The 13,196-nt window shown below is 32.9% G+C and overlaps 1 protein-coding gene across 5 annotated transcripts in view; it reads right to left on the reverse strand.

Annotated features, from left to right (window-relative positions):
* Nucleotides 1-12,888, reverse strand: part of LOC127707326 (carboxylesterase 5A-like) — a 34,275-nt gene extending 21,387 nt beyond the window's left edge. For all 5 annotated transcript variants that reach the window (XR_007984781.1, XM_052211844.1, XM_052211843.1 and 2 more), the window contains exons 1-7: nucleotides 12,576-12,888; nucleotides 11,292-11,612; nucleotides 10,446-10,799; nucleotides 8,994-9,329; nucleotides 3,883-4,014; nucleotides 2,743-2,779; nucleotides 615-673 (exon numbers count right to left, since the gene is read on the reverse strand). Coding sequence is in view for 2 of the 5 variants with exons in the window: in XM_052211842.1 (XP_052067802.1) it covers nucleotides 615-673; nucleotides 2,743-2,779; nucleotides 3,883-4,014; nucleotides 8,994-9,329; nucleotides 10,446-10,799; nucleotides 11,292-11,612; nucleotides 12,576-12,882 (1,546 nt within the window). In the remaining 3 variants the exon portion in view is untranslated. The remainder of the gene's footprint in view (nucleotides 1-614; nucleotides 674-2,742; nucleotides 2,780-3,882; nucleotides 4,015-8,993; nucleotides 9,330-10,445; nucleotides 10,800-11,291; nucleotides 11,613-12,575) is intronic.
* Nucleotides 12,889-13,196: the final 308 nt, after the last annotated feature.

Consider the following 13,196-nt stretch of genomic DNA (forward strand, 5'->3'; position numbering starts at 1 on the left):
CTAACAAATTGGACTCGTTATTTTAGTAGTATAGATTACCAGATTGTATGAAGCTTTAGATGAGCACCTATAAAAAGTTTCTCTCTCGCTTTGTTCATTTTATAGCAACCACATTAATAATTGTAAAATCACACATCCTGAAACTTTGCACATAGTTTTTTTCGTATCTCATTTCACAAGCGTAACTATGTAATATGAATTGTGAGTTCAAGAGAAGAAATATTAAAGACAAATCTACTCGTGTAAGAAAGTTTTAAGTTTTTGCCTTTGTGATGTAGGATAATTTTCGGGAGTTAAAATACCGACAAGTTTCAGACAGCAATGAGTAAATATTTTTACTCCATTTTTCACGAACATTATCACTCTCGAAGTCGAACACAAATCTGACCTTAATATCATATTTTCTAGTTTTGCATGCATGTTTGTATATGAATTTTTATCTCGCAAGTAAAACCGCAATGAATAAAATTTAAAAGGTAAAGGTGCGAATATGTTGTCGCATCAAAGAGTTTGACTGATACGAAATATTGCAGTACATTGCAAACATTTGATATTTGATTCACGCCTGCTATGACATGATGGGTGAGAAAATAATAGAATGCTATCGTACTTACCATTTCCTACATGTTGCAACTCATTGTATATGTGTTTTTCAGTGCTAACCACATCTTCACTAATTAATAAAAAAAATATGACAAAACGGTCACATAGAACAATGATCAAAAGGGCAGACTTAACAATTTAAGCACATGCTTTTTTTTAAAGAATAATAGAAAATGGAACAAATTCTTAAATAGAATTTGCAGTCATTTGAAATCATCTGATCAGAATCATCTTGATGGTGTTACGATCGACGCTTTCTTTGGATAGACGAACGCAATTAGGAAGACAATATATCGCAATGCTTGCGTTTAAACATGATAATTTAAGCAAAGTCGTTTATTCTCTAATACCGATACAGCGATATAATTAATATTCCAAACTATAAGCACTCTGGCTTCAACTATCATCAATATGCCCCGAAGACAAACTTTCAGAAGAATATGCTTAGGAATATAAAAATGTTCTAAGATATACCAGTTTAATCCCATTACTTTAAAAAATAAAGACAGATTGAAATAATAAATCCAACTAATTTCATCAATAGTTATTACAAACAGTGATGCCTTTATCGGTACTAATATTGATTTTATTTCAAATAGTTTAATGCATAACTAAACTAACATCACTATAAAGTTACCAAAACGTGTGGCTCTTCATCCTGTAGATATTTATATTTCGTTATTGCACAAGGTTAAGCTTTCTGAAGTGTGTTTACGCCATTTCCGTTGAATGTGTACATATTAATAATAAATTCTGGAATGACATTGTCCATTTATTCTTTACTACCAAGATGAACCTTTGACTAGTTTTCAGTAACTGAAAGTACTCTTAATCGGTACTATGTGCCTTTTGTCATTTTGTAAGATGTTTTTGTTTGTGCTTAATAACCCCATCTGATGCGTCAAGCCCTTTTCGACGGCTTTCTATAGTGTTCTAATGTTGCACTCCTGCCCAAGATAAGAGGGAGAATGATCGCTCACAACATGTGTATCTGCTACACATTCTGTTTTCTGTCTCAAGCCAGGTTACTATTTTTTTCCCTTTCAACTGTTTCAAATTTTGTTATACTGGGACCTTTTATCTCTTAGGGCACGATATGGGTTATGCTTATTGTGATATGTTGTAAGATGACTTGTGTAGTGGTTCAAACTTTTCTTCTTCAGTCTTTTAAGGATATTTGCCACATTCCAGCAGCTCCTGCATAAGGTGTATATATCTCCTAAATGATACGATATTCTAGAGATTGCGTTTTCTATCATTATTTTTCATTGTTTTCACCGGGATATATAGTTGCTGTGTACAGGGAAGCTGTTTAAGTAAGGGTTCAAAGTGGGGAAGTTGACCGTTAAACAATATCTGTGCCATTGATGATCATGTATATGTTCAAAGTGGCATAACCATAATCCCGTCTTCTTTTCCTTGAATGGGACATTAAGTTACAATCATATCCTCTTTTCCTCGTAGGGCGTTTACATATCTCAATTGATACGTAACGCATGTGCATGTTCACACTATACGGACTTCATTTAGCAACGATATGCTTCGTACACAGCACACTGTTCCAACAGATTTACGAGAAAGAACGACTGAAATCGACACTACTTAAGTTTTACAGTCACCATGAGAAATTAGTTGACAGATACTATATTAACTCACTAGCTATATATTTGCAGTCTTGAATTTTTAGATACCAAAATAGTCGTCTGAACTATAATTTTACCTATTGTATCCTAATCCCATTTGTAACATTATCAACGAGTGTGGATTCCCAGGGCGGTTGTTGCATGAATTGGAGGAGCTGCTTATCCTGGTCTCGCTTCTTTTGGATTCCCTAAGTTTGTTTTTGTTACTTTCATTTGTCTTCTTAATCGATTGATGAGATTTGAACAGCGGTAATGAGATCATCTAATGTAGCTTACCATCGGATATGTAACTGTCATGAGCAAAACAACGCATACCCTTGAAGATTCAGTAAGGCATCTTCATATCTTTGAAATGGATTAGGAACTGTTGTCAGCTTTCTTTGCAGTGTTTTGTGAAATGTGTATTTGACTTTTTCTCTCCGAGTTTTCAAAACAATATATTGTTAGCAAAATATCAATACAGTAAGCCGTTAAAAAGATATCATGTCATGCTTACCTTGAATTTTGAGTTGCTTGGTACATTGAATTTCGTTCTGAATATAAAAAAAATGTCATACAAATTCTCATATTTGTATTGAAAATGTTATAATCAAATTTGCCAAATACAAATTCTCATATTTGTATTGAAAAGGTTATAATCAAATTTGCCTAAATTACCTACCAAAATCTAAAAAAACTAAAAAAAAGAAGATTTTAACGGCAAATTTCAGGTTCCTCATGTGCGTATCTTTATCGTATGAAAGATTCTTGGCATTTTATCGTTCACTATTATATTTAAAACATTAAATACGGCAACAGTCGATTTAATTTTGAACATGGCATATTAGTATCATTTGTAATACAAGTTGAGAAAAAAAAGGCGAAAGATACCAAAGGGACATTCAAACTCATAGTCTTCAAGTCGAAAATAAACTGAACCTCGCCACATTCTGTATGTATGTGCCTGTCCCAAGTCAGGAGCCTGTAATTCAGTGGTTGTCGTTTGTTTATGTGTTACATATTTGTTATTCGTTCATTTTTTGTACATAAATTAGGCCGTTAGTTTTCTCGTTTGGATTGTTTTACATTGTCATTTCGGGGCCTTTTATAGCTGATTGTGCGGTATGGGCTTTGCTCATTGTTGAAGGCCGTACGGTGACCTATAGTTGTTAATTTCTGTGTCATTTGGTCTCTTGTGGAGAGTTGTCTCATTGGCAATCATACCACATCTTCTTTTTTATACAACGCCATGGCTAAAAAAGAAAAAGACCAACAGACAAACAACAGTACACAAAACACAACGTAGAAAACTAAAGACTCAGCAACACGAACAGCACCAAAACTGGTGTGATTTCAGGTGCTCCAGAAGGGTAAGGAGAAGGGTATAATAACTTCATTTCATGCGCTTCTCAAGTTGATCGGTTTCTTAGAAGTATCACGATTAATGTTAAATGATTCAATGAATTTGCTATTTTGAGCGAAATATTGATTGATGTAATTAATTTATATATATATTGTATTTGAAATAATGACGATGTCTGAGGAAATTTAATACGAGAAGGGAATTAAAATAATACCCGTTTTTTTAACATTTTTATAATGTCAGAAAATTTAACATATTTAACATTTAGAGACATAGATGTTTTATTCTACTAACCTTTATTTTCATTTATTTTTTTCTTGTAAAAAAATACCACAAGACTTGTTAATATCAATATAATTACAGCTGATCCGATGCTTGCTCCAATTCCAGCAGCCGATATCATATCTGATTGTCCATTTTTTGGAGCTTAAATCGAGAAGTAATATAGGAGATATATTTTGTTGAGGTATACGATACATACATAATTATGAAATAAATTTGAAAAAATAATTCTAAAGTTAAAATCGACGAGTGGAGTGCTGGTTAAACTTCTATGCAATACATGTAAATGTTCTAAAATACCATAGTTTTCAGTTCAGTACAAAAATCTAAATATGAAGAAGAATATGGTATTTCAAAAGTTGACAATCCCTTGAACAAATCAATTGCGAATTAATTGACAATTAGGTCAATATCACTTGTGGTGATGTTTGTCTCAGGTTATTACCATTCTTAGGAGAAGGCGTGGCCATGCTCACACAAAATGTTGTAGATTTTGGTTAGTATGTGCAGATTAACAGTTTCATAAAGATGGAATATAGTTCGAAGAACAAAGGTTTTTTTAGCCCTTTTTTTTATAAATTGGGCTGTTAGTTTTCTCAATTGAATTGTCTCTTATTTTTCATGTCGAGGCCTTTTTTTATAGCTTTTATCAAAAATTCTATTTTACACATAATAAAATGTGAATACGAAAAAACTCTTATTCTCCTTCTTTTCCATGTACAACCCTTACATTATCAAACCAATAATTATTTAGATACTTTAATCTTAATTTTCACATTATTACACACAACTGATGTATTGAAACTATCTTAAAAGATTTAAGCCTCAGATATGATAAGAATAAGGATTAATATGATTTTGAAATTTATTCATATAATATTTCGTACATAAATGACAGTAGTGGAGTGACAAATCGGGAAAAGTCGCTTATTTAAAGAGTTTAATGGATCGAAGTACCTCACGGCTGAAAATCAACACGAAGATAGAGTAAACATTATACTTTCATTTTAGCCCTGTCGTAGAGTTTTCCCACGGTGCAGTTTTTTTTGTAAAATCGCACTAAAGTGTGACTTCCTGGTTTTTTTCTTTTTCATTTTCAAACACGGGAACGCTTATAATAAATTCCCTAATAAAGATATCATCATAAAATTGGTATCAGATGAAAGAGTGATGTATCAGCTTTTATTTGACATCAAACTTTAATATCATATAAACATATAAATTGAGTGAATTGGATGATTTTCAAATGTATGTAACATCTTTTTTTCCAATCTTATCGTCTGTCAAAGTATATTACATTTCTTATATATATCACCAAAAGTAAATTTTCACAAAAAATAGTGGAACAAACAATACTTAAGAAGTTTTGATATATAAAAGTTTGATAGAACATACCAATGAACTTTTACAAGCCTTTTTATAATACTCATCACATAGGCTAGCAGTATTACTACTCAATTTTTACCTCAATAAGTCATGTAACGCTCCCTTTTCCTATTTTCCCCTGTCATATGAAATGCTGTGTTTTTCACAATGAAATTAATATGCATTTTCTTAAGTTGTATAAACAAGAATATACATTTGTAACAATAGTTTTGTCTATGTGCTTGATACTAAGGTTTAATAACTTTTGAGGTGCTTTTATTCTTGTTAAGTTTTTCGAAAAGACTAATTTTAAACCACATTTGAAGACATCCGAAAAATTCCGGAAAATTATTGGCAGTGCTAATTACATTAAATAAAAACGAGTAAAGTAGCTTAGGTCATGTTATTTAGCCTTTACGTGTACAAGAAGAAAACATTTTGATGCATTTGAATTAGGGAAAACTCATGCGTGTAATGATGAACCAACTAAAACACGCTCCATGGCATTATCATGACTTGTAAAAATGTCTATTCTGGAGACAGAAGTCATACAACAAGCTCAGCAATTAAGGCATGTCGAGTCATTTGCGCGTGCCGATATTGTTTTAAATGACGCAAATTATCAGGCAGGCCATCCAGTCGGAGTTTACTCTTCAAAAATAGCTTCAAGGACAAGCCGCTTCAACATTCAGCATGCATTGTTACCTACTTGTAATGATGACATTAAAAATAATTTGCTTCTGATGCTTCAAATTATTCGGGGCATGATGTTGTCTTTCAAAAACTAATAGAAAGTCTACATGATGATCTGTTAGAAAAAAAAAAAAAAACGTTTTCGTTGTCGTATAGTTTGCCAGTTACATTTGTTTACAGATCTTTCATGTTGCGAAAAAATTGTGAAAAGCTGTTTACGATGGTTCGAAATTTCAAATTATTTCTATCTTTACAATGAATTCCAACCTCTCTGATAAATATTTTGCCTGGTTAGTAGATGACAATTATTTTCATATGGATAATGATTACAAATTGATAATGATTACAATGTACTCTCATGTGATACTGAACGGAAATGTATACTTTAGCTGAGTTTGTGATATTCCTTTATGAAAAACCAGTACACCCCTGATCAGATAGATGGTATTGGTATTGTCCGAAGTATTTATGTAAAAAGGTACAACAGTTATTGAAATTTGGCCAATGACTGCTTTAAAACCATAATTTAAAAAATATGTGGTATGATTGCCAATAAGACAAATCTCCACAAGAGACCAAAAATTACACATACATTTACAACTATAGGTCACCATACGGCCTTCAACAATAAGCAAAGCCCTTACCGCATATATAGTCAGCAATAAAAGGTCCCGAATTGACAAATGTAAAACAATTCAAACGAGAAAAAATACGGCCTAATTAATGTAGAAAATAATAAACAAACAACAAAAATGTAACACAGCTATAAATGACAACCACTGAATAACAGGCTCTTGACTTGGGACAGGCATATACAGAATGTGGCGAGGTTAAACATGTCAGCAGGCGCCCAACCGACCCCTAACATGGGACAGTGGTGTATATAAAAAACAAAAAGAAGATGTGGTATGATTGCCAATGGGACAACTCTTCTCAAGAGACCAAATGACACAGAAATCAACAACTATAGGTTACCGTACGACCTTCAACAATGAGCAAATCCCATACCATATAGTCAGCCATTAAAGGCTGATAAGGTTTGTTTCAAATGGTGTTAGATCTAAATTGTTCTTCAAGTCATTGAATGCAGATCAATTAGAGATTGTAAGAAATTTATTTGTGCACATGAAAATAAACATGGGTTGATAAGATTTGAAGGTATCTATGCACTATCGCACTACAATGATTTTGATTTGCTAGAACATGACGAAATATTTCTAGCGGGATCTTTTCAAAATCCATAGACTGTGAAGCAATTTTGTGCAGGATCTGTAAGTGACTGAAGAGGCAGATATAAGAATTATACTGCCGCCTCTGTTTGCCAATGAACAGATATTGAAAGTAATTCCAAGGGTTGCATCATATTAAAATCAAGACAGTTATGTTTTATTTCTAATAAGGTCTTTTCCTCAGATGCCAAACATGATGAATTGCGATTTCAGACTGGATGCGTTTCTTCAACCAAAGCCACAAGACAGTTTTTACCTATTCACGACATATGCAACTTTTTTAAGTTATTGGACCCCTGATGTCTGGCACACCAACAGCAGCTCGCGCTCTTACAGGATGCGACACGTCTTCTCTTATCGAAATTGGCAAAAAGAAGACAATTACAAGGGGTCGGAAAAAAACTTGCATGTATCAAAATTTGTCATTCTAGCTGGTTCTTAGATTGTCAAATCTTTTGCAATCAATTCACCGCGGTTCAAAATGACCCCAGATGCAATGGTCACTCAGTACATTGTGATCTGAATAAACGCATGAGCATTGTCGAGCCATACAATGACATCCACTTTTTTCTAGTATTCTGTTACCTTTTCAAATTGATGTGCATATTGATATCTAGTGTTAGTGTATTATAATTATACCTCGACAGCTTCTTTTGAAGCGAAATATTTTTTTGAATCGTGTTTGTTTGTAGTTCACATATATATCGGGCTTTCAAACCTGCCATATATTCTATTGTTTATAGATATAAGAAGATGTGGTATGAGTGCCAATGAGACAACTCTTCATCCAGGTCAGTAAGTTATAAAGGGCCCCAAAAAATGACTAGTGTAAACCATTCAAACGAAAAAACCATTGAAACGGTCTAATCTATATGAAAAACTAGAAGCGAGAAACATTTATTGAATCACATCAACAAACGACAACCTTGTCTGTTGTTGTTTTATAAAAAAGGGGGACACATCTTCGCAATGTGCTATTGCTCTAGTACTGATTTATTTATTAACATAAAAACAAACTTCGTATGCTATAGTGTCATGAATATGAAGACTAATTTTTATAGTTCTAACATCCTTTTAAGTTCAAATAATCAGCTAAGAATTTCATCATTTTTTTTTCATTACATCCTGGACCGGGTGTTAACTTAACAGTTCTTATTTCTCCTCTATTCTTGATGGCATTTTAACAAAACTTTCCCCAAAATATCTTTATATGTGGCCATATATTATTGAATAGTTAAATCTTAATTATGAATATTTTTTGTCGATAATTTCCGTAGATGAAGATATTTTTTTACATTTTCTTACATGTTGCAAGCGAGGGTATGTATCCCCCCTTTTGACCTTTGACCGCAGTTTTCAAAAATCTGCACCACTCTGGCACTCTACGATATGCCTTAATCGAAGGATATCATATTTATCTACAAAATAAGACCAAAATTAGCCGTGAGGTATTTCGGTCCATTAAATTTTCAAATTTACCTTATTTGTCACCGTACTACAGTGCACCACAAGCCTCTAAAGGCTGGTTGGTATAAATATACATGTTTATTGACTACATATGTTTAAAATTGTAATATATTGTGTTTCATGTACATGTACCAAGTTGTACTTTAAAATAAAAATATTTTTTTCTGGCTATCTATCTGTAGCCGACTATACGGTATGGGTTTTTCTCATTGTTGAAGACCGTACGGTTGCCTATAATTGCTTACATCTATTTTATTTGAACTTTCGGTGGATAGTTGTTTCATTGGCAATAATACATCATTTCCTTATTTTTAAAGTATCTTTGACGACGTTTTGCAAAGAGCTGAAAGAAGCGATATCATGTCTCACCTGATAATGTCGTGCAGTTTACGTCTTCGTCCAATTCCACTGTTCCAAGTTTATTGATGGCTTGCATAGAGACAATATATAATGTTTTTGAACTAAGGGATTCAAACGTAAACTTCATTATTTCTGCTTCACCTTGATCAGATATAATGGGTGAAGAAGTGGTTTGGTTTATCTGGTTATTCAGTATCACTACTATAAATGATTGAGTATAACCTCCATTTAACCCTGGTCTCCAAAACACTGTCATTGATGTTTTCTTACAAACAATGGATACAATTGTTGGAGGGTCTGGTTTCTGTGTTGGTGCACTTGGCGTATTGACCGTAGTCACATCAACTTAATAGATACAAAAAATGTAATCGTATCAAAATATACAAATATTCTTCATTGCTTGCAAATAAGATATCTTAACAATTGACACATACCAATTATGTAGTTTGCCTTAAAGAGCTAATTTTAATAAAGCTTAACGACGGCATGAAATTACTTTTTCTTAAGGATGTTCGCTCCTCTTGTTTTTGAATTTTTGCCAGATATTCTGAATCTTCTGGTTTTATCCATGTAGTGCCATTAAAAAGTTTTGCCCTCTTACCCCTACTTTTCTGTTTACAATTTTATCACATATAGTTTAAAAAGCCATATTTTTTTCTGCTTTTTTAGTTTCTTTATTTATATACTATCAATTTATAACAGTCTTTTAAAAAGCTCGTTATTTTGAAACAGAGGAGCGAACATCCTTAAGATAACGTTGTTTAAAGATTTTTTTAAACACTTCAAGAATTGGCGTATACCCCACATCTCCTTTCATTCCTATTGAATAAATTCAATCTTGACTTTAAAATCCAGAAAGATTTTGATGGATGTTTTTCTTCTCGTTGTCATTCTTTGTTTTGATATAGCCATACAATCATACTGCTTTAGTGTTTTTGTTACTCGTTATATCGAACTGATATTGCCAGCATTCGCAGTTTAGTGGTATCATGCACGTACCGAAGACCTTGGTGATTATTGAAGAAAAATACGCACAAAATTTTACCTTAATCGTGATATTCGTTTCTGAGAAGTAAAAAGTTTGATAGTTGAAAGTTAAAAGTTAGATTGTACTTTTACTTAAGTTAGCACAGTAGCCAGTGGAGTCTTGAAAAAAGATAGTCGTCAGTTACATATACCATAGAATGATGTCAGAGAACTGGTTTATTTAACACTAACTATAAAATATGTCGATTCTATCATGATATATCACATTTATCTTATGATGTGCAATACGAAAATGATTAGATATTCCCCCTTTCGCTAAACGTACCGACACATGTTCCTTTTATAACAAACGCATAAATGACGCAAGGAAACGTCCTCTTAACACATGATTTGACGGAGTGATATAACGATTGTAATCCAGCATAATTGTCACCCTGCATTATGATTTTATTTCAGAACCTAAACATAACTCACATGATCTTTCAACAGTCAATTCCCTGTATGTGATGTTACTAAAATTAGTACCGAAATCCATCCCACATTTAAATGTTACTCGCTGGTTGGTAACAGTTGCGCTGTAAGTCCACGTGAATATTCTAGCGTCTTCTGAACAACTGCAAGTGTCATTGCATTGGAATGCTGGTTTTCCGTCCTGTGGTATCCCATAACATGTTGATGTCGATGGCACGTAACGTATGTTTATAATACTAATATTGTCCTTGTATAAATATGCTGCGTCTCCCCTCGGAGTAATGTGAGAAGAACAGTTCAGTGTAAATGGCTGATTACTGATGATGAAATGGTTGGAGCCAGTTAATGTAAAGTCACCTTGGTTTAAACAAAACAAAATGTTAATTCTAGAAAATAATACCGAAAGGACGTCTTCCATCTCACAACAGACGAAAGACGCGAGATCACGTGTTTCGGTGTTTGTTGCTCGTTTTGTTTTAAATTTTTTTTTTGATAGAAGAAAAGGTCAAACAACGTCATTTCAATTTGCAGTTATATCATTATGATGTTGATACAAATGTCCATCTACATACCATCCGTTGAAAATACATGTATTTAGTTTTAGTGTTGTTGACAGAAACGATTACAAAATTATAAATCGGGCTTCTTTGGTTTTTTTTAACTTCTAATTGAAACAACAAACTTGATATACTCCATAAAAATAACAGAGGCCATTTGTCAGAGCATCCATGTATACTGTAGCAATGAAATATATATATAGAATGATTACATTAAATTGAATCAAACAATAGTTGGTGTTTTTTTATTATAAGATACACGCCACAAACAATTAATCGCATAATTACTTACTTTGTATGTAGATAAGTATCTTTGCTGATGCTTTCGTATCGGCTTCTTCAAAGTTAACAGTTTCGCAGTATATAGATAAGTTGTGATCAGCAGTCTTCAAAATATACGTCAATGTACTGGAAGATATAAATGTATTGCCATCTTGTTCGGAAGACTTTGTCTCTGATTGAGTTGTTATATTTTGATTGCCCATGTACCACTGTACCCAGGCAGCAGGACGACAGGGACTTGTAGTACATGTAAATGTCTGTGTCTGTCCTTCTACAACGTTTAATTGGTCGTTGTTACCAGTTGGTGTAATAGTGATAGTTTTCACGGGTACTGTAATATAAAGATAACTTTATACGGCATTGTGCAAATAAAATATTGATAATTATCGAAGATAATTTCATACACCAAATGCACATCTTAGAATAATATTTCTTGTTAGAGAACTACAAACTAAATTAAATTTGAATTATAAAACGCTGAAGAGCAAGAAACCTTAACAATAGTATCACAGTGAAGTATGCAAACAAGAGCACAGGAACACGTACATGTATGCACATCGGAAAGACAACATTAGCATTAAAAGAATGTTAAAAATTGAAAACTATGTGATTGTTACTAAAGCTTCAGTGAAGCTCTGTTCGTCTTCTGTAATACAGATATTATTTAGATGAGTGCTTATGTGAACTGATACTTATAATATGTATTGTCTGTTCGACAGGTATTTGTCACTACACAGATAGAGAAACAAAACAAAGAATCGTAAAACCAGTTTACCCCTACCCCTCCCCCACGCACATATTAATCAATGTGCCTGTCTGTAATTTATACTCATTTCAGTTTTCAGTTGTCCCCTTTGTATGTTTCTTAGTAAATGAGTCCTTTAGATATTAAAGTTGATTTATGGAATAACTTTGAAGATATCTTATAAGTTTGGTCACAATTTGTCTCTAATTCAGGCGATTCAAAGCTTGACATGTGGTTTACAAAGTGGAGAATTGTTAAAGATCGTATCTGCATTTAAATGTGTTATTTATGTTTTATTGTTGTATCAGTAACAACATGTATAAACAATATTTCCTATCATCTATATAAAATAACCACTGCTCACATTCTTTTAGTTTGCGAAAAACGATTTGTTTTTTGATCTGATATGAATAAAAGGAGGTGTAATGTATATGTTAGGAGGTAGCAACCCAACGATCCACGCATACACACATACATGGATGCATCGAAAGTAAAACATATACATTAATGTCTCAATCTCATTATTTATTGTCTTTACATGTCACTTACTTCTAACATACATTTCCAACTCAGATGAAGGATTTCCTATCCCAAATGGACTTTGACATGTCCATTTAGATTTATGTAAACTGTCTGTAACAAATGACCCAGGAATGGTGAATGAGTAGGTTCCAGTGGTAATGTTACACCTGTACATGTTGTTTGAAGAACAACTCGAATCCAGCTTAAAGTTACCATCCTGAACTCCGTTTATCACACAATAAGTTCGACCATCTGTATTAAAAACAACAAAGGTTTGAACAGTTGTACACATAAAGGAAAAATTGACACCAGTTGTAGCTCTGTTTGATGACATTGTAAGCTGAAAGTCTACAAGTATATATCATGAATGTAATATATTACAAATCGACAAGACAATGATCGGTATATGACTTTTTAGATAACTACTTTTTAATAAACTTGCAGCTACACACATTCTTAGTATATGTAATATATAAGTTCCATTATATGCAAGACTTGCAAGAATGATATTGTTAATTCCTAAATTTCACAAACTATTGACAAACCCCAGCATTCTGGGTATGCAATGACAATTTGAGAACATTAAACTTTTAACATTATTTACTTGTCATGCATGTTGGTTGTGTCTGAATAACCATTTGTCTGTAT

This window comes from Mytilus californianus, unplaced genomic scaffold (genome assembly GCF_021869535.1).
Source record: "Mytilus californianus isolate M0D057914Y unplaced genomic scaffold, xbMytCali1.0.p SCAF_64, whole genome shotgun sequence".
In the NCBI taxonomy this organism is placed as follows: Eukaryota; Metazoa; Mollusca; class Bivalvia; order Mytilida; family Mytilidae; genus Mytilus; species Mytilus californianus.